Below are 22,148 nucleotides of genomic sequence, written 5' to 3' on the forward strand. Positions count from 1 at the left end.
AGGACACATACGCTTCATAGTTAAACCATCGTGATCAGACTTTTCGGCTTAATTCGTTTATAACTGTACGGTGAATTTGTCAGTCAGCATAAAAAGACGGTGCCGGACACTTGGCCCTAAAAGTTAGGCTGCTTATTATTGATATAAGCTACGGGCTCCGTCCTAAGACGTCACAGCTTTGTGTTGATCATTAGTTAGTCTATTCATGGCCTTCATATCTATTTTCCCTTTCTTACACCTGGTGACTGTTCCTGTTAACGTTTTGTTTTCTGTATTCTTAAGTTTATGAAAGTAAGTACAGCAGGTGGCAGCAGTATCAAGGTCCAGGTAGGTGAATGCCACCAGCCACGATACTGAGTGGAGAAAGTTGAGTGATTTTCTCAAGGCACTGTGATGCTGCCTATATGTATGTGAGTAGACATCCAACTCTACAGTCATTCAGGTAGATTAAAAACATGTCCTACATCACTGATTACTCCTGATCTGCTCTCCTACAGAGTCCCAACCCACATTCCAGCACTGATGCAACTGATCCAACCAATGAACTGTGTCCTAAGTTGAGTACTTATTCTTAGTGGAATTTCACATTGTTCTCCTGGCTTATTTACTAGTACCTATTATTTTATTAAGTAGTACAGTGAGTTCAAGTAAATGTAGGACCTTTAGACACAACACAAAGCTTGCTGACCTGAAATTTATCTTGCAAACCAACAAAATTGACCTCACCTCAGTTTCACACACATTCAGTTACTACTGTCAGTTTAGATTGTATAGGCCAGGGGTCACCAGCCTTACGCACAAAGGGCCAGAGTGGCTGTAGGCTTTCATTTCAACAAAGCAGCTTCACACCTCGTTAGCTAAGCAGCTGTTTGAGGCCAACTGACTAAACAAGAGGAATCAGCTGTGCTTCTACCTACAGCCACACTGGCCATTTGCAGAACAGATTGGTGACCCCTGACTTAGGCTATGCTAATGTAATAACTGAATAAGTGAAGCACAGTAATCACATATTTTCTGTTGCGAATTTCCAACATCATCTTAAAGTTGGCTGACAGTCTCAGAAGACCCTCCTCATTGTACCACTGTAATTTTGGATCAAATAGTGTCTACCTTGCATCTGAAGTGGAGTACATATGCACATATTCTAAGTGGCAGTACACTTTAATCACCTGCATGTTCTATTAGTATGGTATTCAAGAAAATGTTGAGCTTTTCAGAGTATAGCAGTGCTTGTAAACTTTGGGAACATCCATACATGCAAAAACATTGTATTTTAATAAGACATTTTGGTAAAACACAGATGTAGCATAATAATCGTATGGTCTGTTGTCCGCCATCTTCGACCTGACTGATTGCCAGAAGCCCCTCTAAACCACTGAAATTCTGGGATTATTCCAGTGTTTGCATTCTTTGGATTTTGACTGGTTGTGCTACAGAATCTGGGTACTTTTCTTCCATTTCTTGATGAATTTTAACGTTTGGGGCACACAAGTCGTTGTGCAGTATTGCTTTAGAGTTTTTTTTCTTTAGAAATGTGCAACTCCTCAGTACAGCCAAAGTCTTCTGAAGACATTCTTTACACTGTTTAAGTTATCTTTTGTTGTCAAAGTACTGTAAAGTGTACCGTATTGTCTCTTTAAAAATAATGTGGGAAACTATAAGTGAAATGACAGAAATATCATCAATACACTTCAAATGTGAATACTTTAATTTTCTTAACGAAATAACAACTGACAATTTTGGTCCTGCCAATCATTTTTCAGACAAATCACATCTATAACGTGGCTTCTCCTAAACTGTAATCATTCACTTGCCACTCACATGCAACTGAATTTTCCAACAGTTACTCAGTAACTTTAATGAAGGCGTAACTCTACCACACTTTACATAACCGTATAATTGAAAAGCATGTTTTTTGTGGACTTTAGAGAAATGTCTATTCAATGAGATTTCAATCTATTTGGTAAAATTCTTTCTCTAGCCAAAAGCTAGTTTGTGTGTGTGTGTACATACACAGATCAGGTTCTTCAGGGGTCAGGACCTCCATGGACCCTCACAGAGCAGGTACTATTTGGGTGGTGGATCATTCTCAGCACTGTAGTAACACTGATGTGGTGGTGGTGTGTTAGTGTGTGTTGTGCTGGTCTGAGTGGATCAGACACAGCAGTGCTGCTGGAGTTTTTAAACACCTCAATGTCACTGCTGGACTGAGAATAGTCTACCTCCTCCTACCTACCCCTTCATCCTGTGACCACTGATGAAGGACTAGAGGATGACCAACGCAAACTGTGCAGCAGCAGATGAGCTACTGTCTCTGACTTTACATCTACAAGTTGGACTGACAAGGTAGGAGTGTATAGAGTGGACAGTGAGTGGACACAGTGTTTTAAAACTCCAGCAGCACTGCTGTGTCTGATCCACAGCGCAACACACACTAACACACTACCACCACATCAGTGTTACTGCAGTGCTGAGAATGATCCACCGCCCAAATAGTACCTGCTCTGTGAGGGTCCATGGGGGTCCTGACCACTGAAGAACAGAGTAAAAGGGGGCTAACAAAGTATGCAGGGAAACAGATGGACTACAGTCTGCAACTGTAGAACTACAAAATGCACCTATATAGTAAGTGGATCTGATAAAATGGACAACCAGCGTAGAAACGGGGAAGTGGTCATAATGTTATGGCTGATTGGTGTATATGTGCATGTGTATCATATGTATGCATTTGCATATCTAAATGTAATATCTTGCCAAACAAATGATCTGTATTATGACCTGGATGCGATTTGAGTAGGTTGAGAGAAGTTTGGGTGTATTTACAGTGGGTTGAGAGAAGTTTGGGTGTATTTACAGTGGGTTGAGAGAGGTTTGGGTGTATTTACAGTGGGTTGGGAGAAGTTTGGGTGTATTTACAGGGGGTTGAGAGAAGTTTGGGTGTATTTACAGTGGGTTGAGAGACGTTTGGGTGTATTTACAGTGGGTTGAGAGAAGTTTGGGTGTATTTACAGTGGGTTGAGAGACGTTTTGGGTCTATTTACAGAAATAGTTTGGGTGACTTTTAACTTCCAGTGTTTGTTAGCATCGCTAGCCTCATAGCTCCAGTACTAAACTAAAAAAACGGAATATGGACACCAAACATGTCTTAGCTGACCAACTGCTTTTGGGGTAAGTGGAAAACCGTGTGAATTTGATTTTTCACCAAACTATTCAATGTCTTTCCTTAACTTATAACTTCCAACCAAGAAATTTCATTTCAGAATTTCATTTGGAGGAAAAACATGACACCAAAACAAATGTCCCAAGGGGTATTTAATAAAATGTTTAACAATATTTTTGCAGTGTGACAGATGATGGCAGATTCTGCAGGAAGGAGCAGTGCTAGTACACATATACTCTACACTCTTAAAAAAGGTGGTTCTTCAAGGGTTCTTTAGTAAAGAAAATGATTCTATATGGGACCATGAGCACTCAAATAACTCTTTGCTTGATTAAAGGGTTCTTTGCATCATGAAAGAATGGAGAATGTGCTGTAGATGGTTCTATATAGAATCATTTTGAAAATGGTTCTATATAACACCCAAAAGCTTTCTTCTATTGTTCTGATGTCAAGCTTGTAACAATAGAAGATCCCTTTCAGGTGCTATATGGAACCCTTTTCAAAAAGGTTCTATATAGAACCATCTATAGCACATTAATGCACATTTTACATCAATCTGAACAACGTCATGATGCAAAGGGTTCTTTGAGTGTTCATGGTTCTATATAGAACCATTTTCTTTACTAAAGAACCCTTGAAGAACCATCTTTTTAAGAGTGTAGTCTAGATCATATACTCTTATAAATAAGGTTTCTAAATAGTTCTAGGCTTGAGCTTAAACAGTTAGTAGGGAAAACCCTTTTACAGAATCTTATAGAATCTTTACAGTGTGTGGAGACATTATGTGGTTCTTCACACTCGCTCATCTCATTTCTGGTTCTGTAAAGAACTGTCCATTGAAAGGTTCTTGAGGGACCCAGAATTGTATCTCCTATAGCATCGCTCCAAAGAACCCTTTACTTTAAGTGGGCTGTGATGCCAAACGGGTCATTTTCATGCAGAATTCCAGAAAATGAGTGGAGGTCCAGAGTAAAAGCTCTGATCACCTGCGTAGGTAACTGACGTATCATCCGGGTCTGCTATATAAACGCTCGCGCCACGCCACAGCCCTTCAGTGATGATGTTCCTGCCTCGCCTCGCGTGCGCTCCTGTGGAAGGGGGGCTGTAGGGGACCGCAGCTTCTTCCACTTTGGCGCCCCGCGTTCCCCACGAGATGGAGGAAGAACACAACCTGTCTTCATTATTTCAGAACGACAGTGGCTTCTATTACCAAAACGACACGGTGGCTGTGTCTGCCAAGGTTCCTCTGAGTTACCAGGTGTCCACGTCTCTACTGATCGGCGCGCTGATCCTCTGCTCCGTCTTTGGAAACGCGTGCGTCGTGGCGGCCATCGCGTTGGAGAGGTCACTGCAGAATGTGGCCAACTACCTGATCGGCTCGCTCGCCATTACGGACCTCATGGTGTCTGTGCTCGTGCTGCCGATGGCGTGCCTCTACCAAGTTCTGGACAAGTGGACCCTCGGGCAGGTGACCTGCGACATCTTCATCTCTTTGGACATCCTGTGCTGCACGTCCTCGATCCTGCACCTGTGCGCAATAGCTCTGGACAGATACTGGGCCATCACTGACCCTATCGACTACATGAAGAAACGGACACTCAAGCGAGCCGCCGTGTTGATCAGCGTCACCTGGCTGGTGGGCTTCTCCATATCCATCCCACCCATGCTGATCATGAAGTCGCAGCCCAAGAGCAAGGCGGAAGACATCGCCAACCCCGAGGCGTGCACCATCAGCCACGATCCGTGGTACACCATCTACTCGACCTTCGGCGCCTTCTACATCCCGCTCATCCTCATGCTCGTGCTCTACGGACGCATCTTCAAAGCCGCGCGCTTCCGCATCCGCAAGACGGTGAGGAAATCGGAGAAGGTGAAGTGCCTGACCGTGTCGCCGGCTCTCTTGAAGAAGTCCAACGGCGAGCTGAAGAGCTGGAGGAGCAGCGTGGAGCCCAAACCGGACGCGTGCGCCAACGGCGCGGCGAAGCGCGCGGACGACGGCGAGTCTTTGGAGATCGTGGAGGTGCAGGGCGCGAAAAGCACGCTGCCTCTGCCCAGCGCGCCCAGCCAGGTGCCGCTGTTCGAGAACAGGCACGAGAAGAACACGGAGGCCAAGAGGAAGCTCGCCCTGGCGCGCGAGCGCAAAACGGTGAAGACGCTGGGCATCATCATGGGCACGTTCATCCTCTGCTGGCTGCCGTTCTTCATCAAAGCGCTCGTGATGCCCTTCTGCCCCTCGTGCCAGATGCCCGTGTGGCTCAGGGACGTGATCAACTGGCTGGGCTACTCCAACTCCCTCCTGAACCCCATCATATACGCCTACTTCAACAAGGACTTCCAGAGCGCCTTCAAGAAGATCATCAAATGCCATTTCTGCAGACCCTGAACGCTGCAGCCCCCTTCTCTGTAAATCAGTTTGGACTGAACGTCGTCATTGACTTGCTGCGAACAGGTTGTTCAAACAGACCTCGGTGAGTTGACAGAGGTGATGATGGGGGGAGAAAAAATCTGCGTACAGTATTATCTCAGTGTACTCAACTGTGGAAGAGGTCGTTATGTATTATACATTATATTGTTTCTATTTTCAGAAAAAGGTGTATAATACTGTGTATATGATGCAGAGGAACAACATGTACCACTCATGTCCATTTGAAACATGAATGTGTTCATGCTGTTGAATAAACTGGTTCTGAACTGACTCTCCACTCTGCTTTCCTTCTTTCCTCTTAATTTCTTACTGAATCAAATATCTGTTATGCTCCAGATTAAATGCTTCCCCCTTTGGCACATCTGCGTGGCTGGTTATTATGGAAAACATGGACATTTGCATTAGTCTCAGCTATAATGAATAGAGATAATTTCAGGGAACATATTGTTCTTCATCTATCTGTAATGTGGTTCTGTCCAGCTGTGCAGTCTGTAAATAGCCATGTTATTTCATATGGATTAGCAAAGCTTCAAGTTCGGTATTTATATTGAATATGTGGAAGATAACGGGGCTCCTGGGAGAGAGACTTTTTTTTCAGTCAGAGATTTGGGGTCTATTGTTTATGCATTTGATTATTTTTATTTACTTTGCACTGCAAAAAATTGTTTACAGTTAGATTAATTAAAAATATGTACATTTATTAATTCACTTTCCCACTTTGACACTTCTTGGGTTATGTGTTTGAGGTGGTTTTAGACTGTCCAGGCTGGAATTTGTGCCTTTAGCCTGAAAAAGCATTCGTACAATACATTCACATGGGGTTTTTGAGTGCATGACACAAAGTGTTCTTTTTGACATTGCTTTTGGTTGTGGAAACCCATTTCAGTGTTGTTTTCCAGCGCCGTCCCCCATGGCACAAAGTGAACCCACACTGAAGGCAGAGGGGGACAACTGCATATTTTCAGAACAAACAGAGCTGTTTAACCCCTTGAATGATCCAAAGCTTAACATTAACCATTTTTTGCATTGCTTAATATTTAATTACTGAATAATTTGTCTTAGAATGTAACAAGCTTGGAATTTTAAGGGGTTCATGCGCTTTTGGTTCTGTTACGCAATCAAGAATGCAAATGAATGCAGATAAATGACAGTAAGAGCAATCAAAGAATGTAAAAAAGCAGGTACATTTTTAAATCAGTCTAAAAAAGGTGTAGAAGTTACCATGCGACAGCATTTAATGGTAGATATCACTGAATTAAAAAGCCTGACTGCAGGTATGACTTCTGAACACTGACTTGCAAAACAAGGTAAAATACAGGCAAACAACTGTGAATAGGTACACTCTAAAAAAACAGAGGTTCCTAAACTTGTACATAAAGTTCTAGGAAAAACCTCATTAGTACAGAACATTCACATTACACAGTCGCTGAACAAAATCTCCAAAATGATAACGTCACAGGGGAAGGCATAAATACTCTGTAACAAGACTTTTCTCCAAGTAATGTTGAACCATTTCTGTTGATCCATTCATCATGAAATTTACACACAATGTAAAGTGTAGATGTCATTTTTTAATTACGTCAAAAAATGAAAATGGAGATGGACACAAATGGAGATACAAGGTTTTGTTCTGACAGTGTCGATGTGGAGGTTCTTTAAACCAATTTACATCTCATTTACATAATGGTTCTTTAATGAACCATCCATTGAAAGGTGCTCTAGGGAACCAGCATGACGTCACTCCAAAGAACCATGTCATTTTTAAATGTAGTGACTATGTTTATATGTAGATATACAGTACCGTGCCAAATAGGCACCTGAGACAATTACATTCACAAAGCTATGTAACTGGGCAGCTATTTAACTGGGAAAAAAACAATTTTATAAATATATATATATAAATTAAGACAATGCGCAGTTAGTTTACATATTCCAGTGGAATGGAATGTTCACTTCCATTTCCAACCTTTCCATGTGGCAGGCCAGTGTTACTTGTTGATCACACTGCATTACTACAAAAAATGCCCACATGTAACATAACTGATCCTGATCATTTGCATTTTCACACGACTTCATCGTGGCCAAGGCATTTCATATTCTCAAGACACTCCAGCAGTCCGAAAAATCCAGTTGAGCTGAAGCCACTAAAAGCCACTCAGCAGAACACACACAGACTGGCTGGTCTCCATAGTGACACATTGGTTGCAAACTCTAGGTTTGAGGTGCAATTATCTGATCAAAGGCCCAGGACAATACAGAGGGACCACGTGGACCAACGACTGGACAGACTGGGCGGTCCCAGGTCCACGGCTATTTTTTTTTACTGCAGGGCAGTACAGAGGTAAGACTGATGTCCTTCTCATGACATGAACATTGTTTCAATCAATTGATTTTACATAATCAAACAAGTAGTCTGAAGGATTTTCTATCATTTGAGGGAGGCACAGTGGCATAACTTCAGTGGGGTGGTGGGAGGGTATAGTCACACTGAGTCCCATAGTACCAAAGTATGATACCTTAGCAGGCGAAGAAAGTCAGTATATATAAGTCAGTATATCTAATGTTTCTCATTCTGAGATTGCAAGAATACAGTACAATTTTTCTATCCAGTTCAATACACATTTGACTTAAGTCATTTTGTGTAGTGAAATCGTCTTATTCCATTGTCAGATTTTTTTTTCCTGTTTTAAGACACAATTCACATTATTTTGCTTATTTCAAGAAATGCTTGAAAAAGCAAATTCATCTTCCAGAACATGACAATTTCATTACATACAATGACCTAAAACAAATAAAAATGTACAGACATAGATTGAACACTCTTGTAATATTCTATTTTTAATTAGATATATTGCTCAGATTTAAAAGACCCATATCCTACATTTTTCTTGTTTTCTTCTGTGAGTTTATTGGCAGGTTGCAAAGCAGAAGTCTGATTACTGCCTGACTCACGTAAACCCAGAGTTTCCCATTATCTGATTACTCAAGTGCTGATCGTGTTGATCGGATTACTGACAAAATCTGATTTTCTGCAGTTATCGGATTATTAAGTGCATGTAAATGCACCCAGTGAATTCTAAACAGGTTGTTTTTGAAGCGTGTTTTCCATTTATGGACTCGAGAGTGAATGGTACATTTTGAAAGTTTGACAGTGTGTACATATTACTTAAAAATTGGTTTTACATGATACAGGCCCCTTTAAATTAATTTCACTTGCCAAGGAATCATTTCTTGCAAAGAAAGAACCAATTTCTTAACAACATACCTCACCAATTAGCTTCCATCAACACAATACAGACTGCGGTCATGTCTGTTTATCTCCCTCTTATTCATAATGCTTCAAATGAATTCTTCACAATGTGCAACATGATGTATTCATTATTAACATTTAAAAATTTAAATAGTTAATCCAATGCAACATGAAAACATTTAGGTTAGTGCTAGATGTCAGTGAGTTTATTGGCATGACTTTAGAGCATCAACTTATTTGAAACATAACAGAGAGTAAACAGGCAAATTAAATGGTCAATTTTTTAGTCATTGAAAGTCATTTTTGCACTGAGGCCCACTAACACCACTGGTGTGTTTTGGTGATTTTAGAAAGTACAAAACTAATTTAAAAATTCATAGAAAATTGTCTTTGCAAAATGAGACTCTCTTTAAAATAAAGGTGCCAAAAAGAGTTCTTTAGAGCAATTCCACTTTTGCTTCCCTTAAGAACCTTTCAGTGGACAGTCCTTCAAAGAAAATGTGGTCCTTTTTGTAAATGAGTTGAGTGAGTCTAAAGAACGTTTTTAAAGTTTGCAGAACCCCAATATAAAATAAAGGTTCCATACCAGTGAAAAGGTTTTCTTAATCTCTACGTTCAAGCCAAGAACCATTTAGGAACCTTTATTTTTAAGACTGGATTGAAAAAAAGGAGATGAGGCAGAAGGCATTTAAGTGCCATGTTTCATGTCAAAGCTTTTTCCGCTGAGATCTAAAATCTGTGTGCTTTCCAACGAGACTCTCCCCCAGCAACGCCTGATCCCCATTACCCAGCATACTCCTCTCTCGCCCACTCAGAAGGCAGATGAAGGATCGTCAGGTGGCAGAGCCGGTGGCTGCTGATGCAAGTGTGCCACGCTGGAGGGCGAGAAAGAGAGAAAGAGAGAGCAAGAGGCAGATCTCAACTCTCTCACCCCCCAGTCATCTAACACTCTGCCTTTCAAAGCCTGTGCATCACTGTTGACTCAAGCTGTCAAGACGAGCAAAAATGAGAAGCGTGTGATTACCTTCAGGACCTGGAGATGGTGATAAGAGGCTTGAAATATCCTCTCTGGCACTGAACTAGCTGCAGACTTAAGCAAGACTTGTGGTCAGAGGGAGCATTGCTTTGAATGTCGTAATCCTTTGGCTCCAATCAGGCCTGTCTTCAGCCTGTTGTATATCACATCAGAAGAATAATGAGAGCAAATTTCGTCAGATCATTTTTTATGCATTGGCTCCTTCTAATGATGTCATTATATAACACCTTATCAAAGGAGTAGAGTGGAGTTATCTTTGCATAGTAGAGGATGAATCTTAAATAACTTTGTTGATGAGAGTGCAAAGTAACTACATAGTGTTTCTTTTTAGACACTATTAATCTTCACAACTTTCACTGGAGTTTAGAATGTTTTCTTTCTTCTTAACCTAAAGTTCGTCTTCTCCAAGCCCCACTTTGGCTTCAGATTCAAAAAGATTCACAGTTGTTTCTGTCCATCCTTCCACTGTGAGAAGACAACTCAACACTATGGGTTTGAAAAGATGTGTACCTGTCAAGAAGCTGTTAGTAGACAAAAAAGAAGAAAACTTACGAATCAAACAAAGAAGCTAGGGTTCTCAGACCAATGGACTGACCGCCCCAAAGTCCAGACCTCAACATCACTGAACATGTTTGACATCATTTGGATCATAATAAACAGAAAATGGATCATAATAAGCAGAAAGCCTGAACTTTGGAACTGTGGAAAAATATCCCTGGAGATTTCTTTGAAAGCCTAAAAGTAAGTCTGCTAAAGAGAATGGATGCTGTAATAAAGGAAAAGTGTGGACACACTAAATACTGAAAAAATGAAGATTATGTTAAATTGTTGAGGCTTCTGTATAAATTTCTGTTACACATATGTTTCTTTTTTGTTCCTGATGCTGAAAAATTGAGCACGTAATGACAGTTTTGACTGGATCCAGTATGCAAATTGACACAGTATGCAAATGTTTCTCAGAGAAAATATGTTGACAGTGAAGGCAATTAAATACGACATTTTCTGTTTTAGTGCATGTTACACTCAGGTAAATAAACAGTAATTGCACTAAAATGTGCAAAAATGTGTTATCCTATTTGTACTTACGCATAAAAATCATATATATATATATATATATATATATATATATATATATATATATATATATATATATGCTGTTGTCAGTTATTGGAACAAAACCTTGTATCTCCACTTTTGACATTTTCCAGTTTTGGACATAATTTGAAAATGCCTGTTGCCCTTTACATTGTATGTAAATTTCATGATGAATGGGCCAAAAAGTAGTTCCATTGACTTACATTAAAAGTAAAGTATGTTTTTCCTTCTCTTGTAAAGTTACCGTTTTGGAGATACAAGGTTTTGTTCCAATAACAGTGATCTATATATCTGTACAAATAATTACTAGTCTAACAGATTTTGAACACTGCAACAGCCCGCAATTAAGCTGTACTTGATTTGCATAATTCACATGTCATAAAGTGCTCAGGGCCTCAGGACAAATATTTCATATGAAATTTTAACTTGCAGGCTTACACTGTCTTTTGAGGCTGAAGTTGTTTTCTCTATTGTTGAGGAGAAAAAATTGTCAGTTGTCATTTGGAAGCGTCCTCAGCCATTTAAATCCAGCATTATCTGAGGCAGCCAGATTGTGCTGTTAGAAGTCAGGATCTAGCCGTGTGCTCGGGGAGCAGGCAATGCGCCCGTGGATTTGGGAGCGCCTGATCTAATCACACTGTCTGGACCAGCTAATTCATGAGTGTACATTTTCTCATCAGGCTTTACACCAAGAATACAATCCGGCCCACACCGACATTTGATGATTTACTGAAAGGTTTTGCTGGATGGAGGCCATCATGGCCCAGTGTCTGCCAAGCAAAACCGATGAAAGGTTCTTTTCACAAAGTGGCACAGGCACCATGTTTACATGACAGGATTTAAAACAAACATAAACATTGTAAGTTGAACTTTTTCTGTGTGCTCTCCGTGTTTGCAGTACACACTTGAGATATAACAAGTATTCACACTGCTTGCACTTTACCGCACTTTATTGTTTTATAGATGCAAAATGTACTTTTTTTCCCCTGGACTCTGATGTATTCTGTGATTATGCCAGAGAAGATATGAAAGCGTCTCCAGGGTAGGAGGTGAGGATTAAACAGCCTCTGTTCTTGGGCCATAAAAGAGAAACAGTTCAAAAAACGATTCATATAAAACAACACAAAGCAAAAGGCGCCCACATACTGCTGCACAGAGGTGTTCTGTTGGTTGACACTGAGACCCTGCCAGAATTGCAAAAAGGCACAACTTTGCACAAAAAAGTATACTTCAATCTTTTGAAGTATCACGTTCCATGAATATCAACTCTAGAGAATTGAAGAATATCCCTGCATCCAGAGCTGTTTCTCATCAATAAGGTTCCATACTGCACACACAAACCATTTCTAGAGATGGTAAGCAGATGATTCTCACTTACTCTCTGAACAGGAATTACACTTGTCACTTCAATATTGGAAGTCTCTGACCGGAACAGCTTTAATTTGACAGAATCTAATTGCTGTTATATCAGCCATGAAAAACAACTTAGTGCTGAATGCTGCTCTGAGTAGAATTTGGGCCTGAATGGAGAGTAAAATTGAGGTATCCATGATTGCAACAGGCTGAGCTTTGTTCTAATACAAGGGTTTTCTCTAGAGGAAGCTTTAGTGCTTGTGAAACCATGTGAGGCCTAGATTTCTAGGCACACATTTCTAGGCACACACAGTCATAATGCTTTAAAGGGCAAATGTGCCAGCATTGTTTTTGTACTTTACTTTCTTCTCCTGTGCTAATTCAAAACAAAAATAGTCCTAATTCATTTTTACATGACCATTGTCCAACCTCTTTTGATCCTTTTGAATTAAACATGTTTCTGTCACTGAGCCTTTAAGAGTGAAACATGTAAACTGCCTCTTTTCTGATTGGCTGTCTTGTACTGTGCCACATTCAAAAAGCAGTGCAGGCTGAAACGCTACTTATATCTTCAGTGTGAATGAGTGGGGCTAAACTGCTGTTGGATGAATAGGCAGATGTACATGTTAATGCAGTGTTTTTTGTGACATCACAAAAACAAAGAATTCAACATGAGCTGTTTTTGTACATATTACATGTGAACATCACAATGTTATTTAAATCTTACAATTATAGGTGGAGTAGAATAGTTTAATAAGGATCTATGCAGGCCATCATACATTAAAACTATCCTCCTTGTAAAATTAAAGTTCCTAAATGTTCCTTAGTGTGAACATACGATTGTAGGAAAAAATAACTATTATTGATATAAAACCTTTACACTATGTGGAGATTTTTTGGACTTCTTTAAGCCATATCTCTCACTACAATACCCAGCATGCATTACACAAATATGTAGTATTTGGTATCCCTGTGCCATTCAATCAACCCTGGTCTTGGAGTGCCCCTGCTCTGCACATTTTAGTGTTTTCCCTGTTCTCAAAACACCTGATCCAACTAATCAGCTCATTAACAAGCCCTTCTTGAACTGAGGTTGGTATGTTAGTGCAGGAAAACACAAAAATACACAGAGGTGCCTCAGGACAAGGGTTGAGAACCTGTGGGCTAATAAATGTAGCAAAGCTAGTAAATGCAGCAAAACTTTTTCATAAAACAAAATACAAAATCATAAAGAAAACAGTGATTCTGTCAATATTTAGCACAAAATGGACACCATTTTTTTGCCAGAGAACAGAAGCCAAATTGAAGTGCTCACTCTAAAGCCTGGCACCACTGTTAGATGGCTCTAAGCCTGTTTACAGCAGATGAATTGGTTGTTAAATTTTTTGTGTCCCTTTAGAAGTGTAGGCCACAGACAATGCATGGAAATTCAACAAGTGGTCAGAAAATTGGCCATGGATGTGTGAGACTGTCGAATATGCTTTCATGAGTGATTCATAAGCCCAGTAGTGTAGAGAGTAAATGAGGCCTACAATAAAGCCTACTGTGACCAAACTGCAGTCAAAATAAAACATCATTTGGATGACAAGTTGTCATATTTCTAGAGAGGTTTTGGGAGGGTTAAGCACATTTTCCCTAGAGAATTAATTACACTGGCCACTTCAAAAATAGTTTCATCAACTTGCACACAGAAAGTTTCATGTAATTAGCTGCATTATTTACCAACGCAAGGATCACAAATATACTCTCAGTGACAGCTGACCGCCAACAAGGGCAGATTCATCTTTTTTAAAAGATCATGGACTGTTTCATGCTGAATATTGACACTGTGTTACATTCATGAGAAGGTCTTGAATTTTTAAATGATGGTTACAAAGGCTTCCTGCTGCCATTTTCACAATAATGTAGAATTTTATATAATCATAGAGGGAATAGAATGGAGAGTTATCAAATATTTATACAGACCATTATTGGGCCTTAAAAAGAGTCTTGAAGAAAGAGGTGATTACAGAATCCAGAATTACAGAGCAGATGAAATAGTTTACCATATACATGATACTAAATTCGAAAACATTTAATTATTTCTCTTGGACAGGTGATCTGTTCAGGCGGAGGAGTTTAATTGTGCATCAAAGTGAGCATTCAAAAAGTATCACTTCATAATACCTGTACTTTGCTTTTTTATGTAGCAAATTAAATTCGTTGATGCTTTAAATAGAGCTATGAACAGTCATACTAATATTTATTGGAAACCTAGCATTTATCACAAAATCTAATTTAGACTGAATTAATAGTGAAAATAGTTCTGATAATACTGAAAAGTGCATTAGCTTTGTATACAACTGCATTTGCAGAGCATAACAAAAAGTTTTGTAGAACATATTTTGTAGAAAGAGGTCTGGACAAGGAGACATGGCCCAAAAAACTGCCATCCAAAATAGCTCTCCCTAAATGCCTTCTGTAAACATAAATCCGCCTACTGTATGTTTGCAATGAAAACGTATCCCACGCTTCAACTGCAGACATTGACTAATGTAAATATACTGATTTCAGAATAATTTTTTTCCCGATTAATTTCATTTCAGATGATATGGTGACAATAACCAGCATCCAGTAAAATATCAGCATTCTAATAAATATGACTGTGGCCATATATCTTTTAAATCGAACCTGAAAATACACTGACAAAATTGTACAGTAGAGCCTTAAGACAGACCAGAGGAAACGAAAAGAATGCAATGCAAAAGCTCTTCAGGAAATCAGGAAATCCCACCCTGTCACGGAAATGATGAAGTCAGTGTTATTCCGGAAATAAGAGGAACATTCCAAAGTGAAAACAAACTCAGCCGCTAACAATGAAGATAAATGGTGTAATACTGCTGCCCTGTACAGTCCCATATATGAATATGCTAATATGAAACTGATATGAACCTCTGAAAAATTTCTGCACATATTAACAGCAAAAGTGATAAAAAAGTAATAACGTGCTGTTTAAGACAGTGCTTTCTTTGAAGTGTATGAAAACATTTAAATATATGTAATTATACAGAGTGCACTTTCATTCTGAGGTGGAATACTTAAAGCAGGTAGACAGTCAGTCTCTGAGAACATAAGTTATGCAATGAAAATTCTGTCATGATATAAAGTATTCATGCAGCACGAGAGCAGAGGAAGTATGTGCACATAGGCACCAAAATACTCATCATGTCTGGAATCTGGATTAATATATTATTTTTTAATTAAATTTTTTCAAATATTCAGTTTATATTTTAAGTGAAATCAAATTATGAAACCCAACATTTAATTGGATTGATCATAATAAGGTGTTCTTGAGAGCATTGAGGCTGAAGCTTGCAAACTCACTTATTTAGCCTAGTTAGTTATAGTAGCCTTAAAGGAAAATTCCATTAATTTTTCACAATTTCTGCATAATTTAATGGTCAAGATGTAAACAATATCAGTCAGAGTGGTTTGATGTGAAGTGCTCCATTCTAGAGAATCTTAAAGAGTCAGAATTATTCAATGTGGTGATAGAAAAACAGACATCTGAATCCCCTAAAAGCTCCTTCACAGAAAGTTATTACATGGAATGGGACTGCCTGATGCCCGAGTTATTGTTTTCCAATAGTCTTGAGGTGAGATTTTGGCCCAAAACATATTTTTAAATACACTGATGGTGGACAGGTACATACAAGATGTTGAGGCAAAAGAAAACTTGAAGTGTTTCATTCCAAAAGGCTGTACATCCATTTGTAACAAGATGATGAGTTTTTGAAAAGAAAACCGGCTGACTTGTATGGAAATATACATATGTATTTCTCTAATTAAGGTGGTATTATTCAAAATATCACAGTGATATTTTTGGTATGTGTAAAGCCCACTATCTATGATGTAGATTATGAACCAAAGATTTTTTAAAAAGTGGTCTATGATACATTTTGCAATTAAACCCTTCATTTTCAGATTTACCATTATTTTACCATTACCCTGAGGGACTGTAAATAATTTGGCTATGTTTGTATTGTAGACATCCCGACCCCTGGTTCCTATCATCACCACTGTAAAATGTTTCTATACCATAGACCACATAAAACCAGTCTGAATGGCATTGTTTACGTTTCAATAACTGAATAATGCACAAAATTTGATAAACCCCTTTCACCCCTTTAACTCTTAAAAACAAAGGTTCCTCAGTGGTTCTCAGTTTGGACAAAGAAATCTATTTTGTTAAATACTTTAGAGAATCTAAAGTGGTTCTTTAACATGCCAGTAAACCAGCCAAAGTGTGTTTTATTTTGCAACAGAATATTTTTGTTGGTATTAGATAGAAACCATTAGTGATGTAGGCTTATAAACATTAGCAATGTAGGCTCATAAAACTCTGATGTCTTGTGGTGGACTACTACAAATTTTCAAAGTTAGTTGTTGGATGATAATAGATAGATGATATCAAATATTTATGAAAAAAATCATTTGTCCTCCAGACAAGGACAAAGTTGAAGCTCGGCCCTTTGTGAAAATAGCAACTGTTGTGGTGAAAGTGATAGTGTTCTTCTCCAAAGGGGTCACAGAGAGGAGTGTTCAAAGAGGACCACCTGCGTCTGACTCACACTGGAGAGTCTGGAGGGCCGCAGGGCACCGATGCGGGAGTAAACCTCTGCATCCGAGTGAGGGCTTGGAGGGGTGGTGAAGATGATGGGGTGCGGGGGAGGCTGCGGGGGAGGCAGCAGTGGAGGCGGTGGTGGTGGAGGCGGAGGGAGAGGAATGAGTGGAGGGATGACAGGAGGAGGTGCAGGAACAACAGGTGAAGGTAGAGGAGAAGCCTGAGGGGATGTGTGGGGATCAGGAGGGGGAGGGGTAACCATAGGAGTCACTGCAGGAGGCAGGTCCAGTTGTTTGAGGCTGTAGTGGGCCATGTGGTAGAAGCCAAAGTACTCCAAAGAGTTCCTGGCCTGGGCCATACGCAGCTTATGTCGGAGGAGCAGGATGCGGTAGAGGAGAGCCAAGATGAGGAGTCCAGCCAGAGCCATCAGTACTATGGCAACCTTAAACTCCAAGCCCCAGCAGCCACTGGATCCAGATGAGGTCTTGCAGCCCTGAGAAGATGGAACCCCCGGAGAGGGTTTGTGGTCCATTTTGAGGAGGTTTCCACACCGCTCCACAGGCTGTGAGGAGATCTGCAGTAGTCACTTCTGTGACTAATTCGGTGGGCACAGCCATAGCATAGTCTTCACTATGAAGGGACCTCTCAGCATCTGTTTCTCAAACGCATCTGTGCAGAGAGGTGTCTCTGTAGAGGCAGGTGCAGTCTAACATGGTGGAACATCTGTTTTGATGGAAACGAAACAAAGATTATCAGTTAGAGCTCCATTAGAATACAAGCATCAGAACAGTAACAATAAACTACGACTTACATTGCTGAGTTCTGTTCTGTGCTGGGTGCACTGTGGCAGATTTCAGGCTGGGTTCCACTCTTAAAAATAAAGGTGCCAAAAACAGTTCTTTGGAGCACTGGCTTAGAAGAACTACATTTTCTTCTCTAAATAAACTTTTAGTGAATGGTTCTTTATTGAATTATTTTGTAAATTTTTATTAAATATTATTGATTTTTAAAGAAATACTTTGACAAAAAAAAAAACAAATCTACACATTTTTTCACCTACTTTAGATGCAGTTGATCAGCCAAAACATGCTTGGTGTCCAAATTTTGTTTTTTTTAGTTTTATACTGGAGCTATGAGGCTAACATTGATAAACACTAGAAGTCAATAGTCGCCCAAATCTTTTCAGTAAAAAGACCAAAACTCCTCTCAACCCACTCAAACTGCACCCAGATCTTTATTAAGGTCGCAGAGTTATCAGTGTGGTTTAGGAGAGAGTTTGACTTATTATGAACATTAAAAATGAACAAAACTGAAAAACGAACACATAAATAAATTCACTGGGGTGACCAATCTTTCTCTTTTTTTTAGGACGTGTCCTCTTTTTGGGAACTACACAACATATCCATCCAGGATTCTAAATTGTCTAAAACATCCAGGATTTGTCTTCGCTGTCATGTTGACATTTGCTTTCTAGAGTCTGCCCTGTGCCACCCTTCTGCCCCCAGTGTTCTCTTTTTTGAAAACCAAAATAGGGTCATTGTAAATTTTACACTAAATCATACTGTGCTCCAGATCACGCTGACAAGTCTGTCCAAAATTTATGAAGACGTGGATGCAGTTTGAATGGCTTGAGAGACATTTTGTGGATGTATTTACAGAAAAGATTTGGGTGACTATTAACTTCTAAGGTTTGTTAGGAATTTTAGCTTCATATACCCAGAGCTAAACTAAAGAAACAAGATGTGGACACCAAACATGTTTTGACTGATCAACTTAATCTGGAGTTTAACACTGTGTACATGTTCATGCATTCTTTTAAAGAGCCCCCAAAGTATCTAGAAGTTCTATAATAGTTGAAGTTTTTTTTTTTTTCTAAAAAAACCTTTTCCAAGGCAAGAGCATCTTAGGAACCTTGTATGAGTGTACAATAATGTTTTTTTTTTAATCAGATGTTTTAGAGAAAGTTACATGCAAGTAAAGCAGAGCACATTTTGTATTCATTAAAGCTGCTGAATGAATTAATAAAAGAGTAGACCGATTAGAGACTTACTTTTCTGGGGGTTAATGTTATGCAGCCGTGTCCTTGATGAAGAGAAAGTTCCAAGAAAGTCTGTAATAATCCAGTCCAGAGGCAGGAAAGTACTATGGTTGGGAGGAAACTCAGGGTGGGTTCAGGAAACACAGCAGTTCCTTTTATCAACGTTGCCTGGTGATTGGTCAATATAGTCATCACTATGGATACAGGAAACTGGCAATGGAATGGAATTTAAGAGCAACAAGCAGTTATCAAAGACCTCCAGACCTTCTTTAAAAAGGCACATCTTTTGTTTTATTTACTAGCAATAATCCTTTGGCGTAACTGGCAAACAAGAGCATTTTTGGCAGTTAAGAAAAAAAGATCAAGCTTTTCAACAGTCATGTATGTGAAGCATTCGAGCAGAAATGTACCGTTAATGGCTCTCGCTTAAGAAGCTCCCCATTACTTCCAGAGTTCTGCAAAAACACTGCGTCACAGCAGGTGCTCCCTCTGTTATTATAAAGAAAGGAAAGGTGCATTAAGGCCTCATTTCCTTCAAAGCCATTCTCTGTCAAAAGCAGGGAGGAGGGGTAATTCTTTTCACTGCCATGAGTGGAACACTGCAACTAAGTGGAATTTATAGCCCAGTGTTGGAGAATTCATTAAAGTCAGATAGAACAGAATACACAGGAAAGGATGTTCTGGTTATCAAATGAAGTCAAGCTTCATCTTCATCTGTTTGGTATTGCTAACACACGCAGCAAGGGGAGCGCACAGAGCAGAAGCCTTTCGACTTCACAGTGATCCCAGCCACCTGCAGCTCTCCCCAGAGCAGCACTGAGAGATAAAGATTAAAGCCAGTTCACTGCCAGTCATTAATGCTCACCATGGGACATGAGTCAGTACGTCAGTGTACATACAAGCTGGAAGTGCAAGAACAGCCTGTTTCATCTGAAAGTTACAGCCAATAAAATTGCTATCAAAATGAAAATATATGACACATGTCTGAGCACAGTTAAGCTGTTCTCCTGAGTATAATCCGCCACTGTATTACACCAACTGTTGGACTGCAAAAAAAAAATTATATTTGACATGGAAAAAATGCACTTTAAATCTATTCAGACACTATAATGGCCGTGCAGGGATATTTTTGCATATGTATTTAGATAAGAGTTGGGCTGTCCAAAGGGCAGAATGTCAGTACTAATTCGAGGGTATGTACCTCTGTATTGGGTAAGGCATTTAGGAATACATAAAACCCTCTATCTCCATTTTAAGGGGATCATGATTTAATTCTTGAATTTACTGTCAAAGGATTTACAGTCTGAAAGAATGAAGATGCTGGTACTGACAAAAGGAATTCAAATGGACTGACCACCCCAGAGTCTAAACCTCAACATCACTGAATGTGTTTGAGATCACTTGGATCATGGGAGTCAGAAAATGCAACCAACTTCTAAGACTGAATTCGGAGGTGTGGAAGAATATCCCGGCAGATTTCTTTTAAAGAAATGGACATGTTAAATACTGAAAAAGTGCTATTATATTTAGTTGTTGAGACTTTTGTGTAGTTTTGTTAAATTTGTGTTTTCTGCTTTCTTTCTGATAGGTATTTGGTTGGTTGTGAGCAGTTAAAATACTTCAGTACATTTCAGAATGCATATGGCTGAGGCTATCAGAGTGTTCTTACTTCTTGCCAATCAATACTAAACAGCAGCCTTCTTGTACATACAATAATGGTGCAATGACACACACACACAGACACACACACACCTGTGGGTGCTAGTTGTCCAATAATTTATGGTACCCTGAAATAAGTCAACTGTGTGGTAAAATATACATTACGTTAGTCTTAGGCAGCCAAGAAAACTGTTCAAAGCTATTTATTTCTGGAGTGTTTTTGGCAGTAAAACACTATATGGCTTTGTACATAAATACAAAGGAGCCTAAATACAATAACACATTACAAGATTTTTATGTATTTAAAAAGTTATTAATATATTGGTTTGAAGAATACAGTTAGAAAAAGACAGGTTTTGTTCCTGACTTCTCACTGCACTCCAGCCATTATGGATTTGTTATATTCCATCAACAGAACACTTGATTTAACTTTATAAAAGGTTAATTAGTTGAAGCAAATACTGGATGGTAATGATAAATACCGAGCTTCCTCAAGGAAAGCTTTGAAAATGGGTAAACTAAACCACATTCACACAAGAACAATGTATTTTTCGTTTCTTTAATTGTATTTTTTCTGTAGTTTGCTTAAATGCCGAATGCTTAAAAATGGTACTCAGTTTTGTACAGTACTATATATATTGTTGGAAAAAAACCTTGTATCTCCAAAATGCTAACTTTACAAAAGAAGGAAAAAATATATGTCAACTCTTTACATTGTTGAATGAAGAGTACTTTTCAGAATAGTTATCCAGTGAATAAAGCTGACAATCTTTTAAAGAAACACCATTATAGCTTGTTCAATAACTATTTTAACATTAGAACATGGTGTGTAGTAAACACACTCATTACAAACCCAACAAATGGCTTCTTTACACACCCTGAAGTTCCTGCTAAAGCCTGAGTAGACTGATAAATCAATGTGATGAGCCAGTTATTTATCTCAGTGTTACTGAACTCTAAAAATCATGAGATGATCATACTGAACATTCTCCTCAGCAGTGGACGTGTCATCTTCAGTAATGGACATGTTTATGAGCGTTTCAAGGCATTAAAATCACATAGCTACCCATTTTATATTCCAATTCACAAGATTTTATTTTGAAATATGGCAAATTGTTTGCATACTTCATCAGACAGGCTGTAGTCCTGCTCTAGGGATTGTGGGTGCAGCAGTGGACTGAATCAGAAAAAATGTTGAGAATTTCAGAGCTTCACTGAAATGATGAGCATTTATTTTTTATGAAACATACTAATAGGAGAATTAAATGAAGTATACATGAACTAAGTAAAAATGACAAAAACCAGGTGTTTCTATGTGCCTTATGAAGATGTATTCTAACTGTATACGAGTATGTTACTTTGTTATGTGTTGTAATGGAATATGTTTCCAAATATATTTAGAACAGTGTATTGAGTTTTAATTCTGTCCAACTCTGAGCCAAAATAACAAAAACTGACATTGTGCAAATACTTACAGCTGCTGCATGTGCGTTATTTGGTAAAAACAGTGCTTTAATGTGTTCTCCTGT

The 22,148-nt window shown here is 39.1% G+C and overlaps 2 protein-coding genes across 3 annotated transcripts; one reads left to right on the forward strand and one right to left on the reverse strand.

Moving 5' to 3' along the window:
* Window positions 1-4,149: 4,149 nt before the first annotated feature.
* On the forward strand, window positions 4,150-5,855 carry htr1ab (5-hydroxytryptamine (serotonin) receptor 1A b). Its single transcript, XM_036588257.1, has one exon. The coding sequence runs from the start codon at window positions 4,314-4,316 to the stop codon at window positions 5,541-5,543; it is 1,230 nt and encodes a 409-aa protein (XP_036444150.1). The 5' UTR covers window positions 4,150-4,313; the 3' UTR covers window positions 5,544-5,855.
* Window positions 5,856-14,258: 8,403 nt separating this feature from the next.
* On the reverse strand, window positions 14,259-19,086 carry LOC118820413 (protein TonB). Of its 2 annotated transcripts, XM_036588740.1 has the most exons (3): window positions 18,973-19,036; window positions 17,734-17,792; window positions 14,259-17,645 (listed from the first exon to the last, which is right to left on the reverse strand). In XM_036588740.1, the coding sequence occupies exon 3, from the start codon at window positions 17,452-17,454 to the stop codon at window positions 16,885-16,887; it is 570 nt and encodes a 189-aa protein (XP_036444633.1). In that variant the 5' UTR covers window positions 17,455-17,645; window positions 17,734-17,792; window positions 18,973-19,036; the 3' UTR covers window positions 14,259-16,884. The 2 variants fall into 2 exon arrangements, with proteins under 2 accessions (XP_036444633.1, XP_036444632.1); XM_036588739.1 differs by lacking the exon at window positions 17,734-17,792 and having other exon boundaries at window positions 18,973-19,086.
* Between the last annotated feature and the right edge of the window lie 3,062 nt (window positions 19,087-22,148).

Source organism: Colossoma macropomum, unplaced genomic scaffold, assembly GCF_904425465.1.
Source record: "Colossoma macropomum unplaced genomic scaffold, Colossoma_macropomum, whole genome shotgun sequence".
Classification (NCBI taxonomy): Eukaryota; Metazoa; Chordata; class Actinopteri; order Characiformes; family Serrasalmidae; genus Colossoma; species Colossoma macropomum.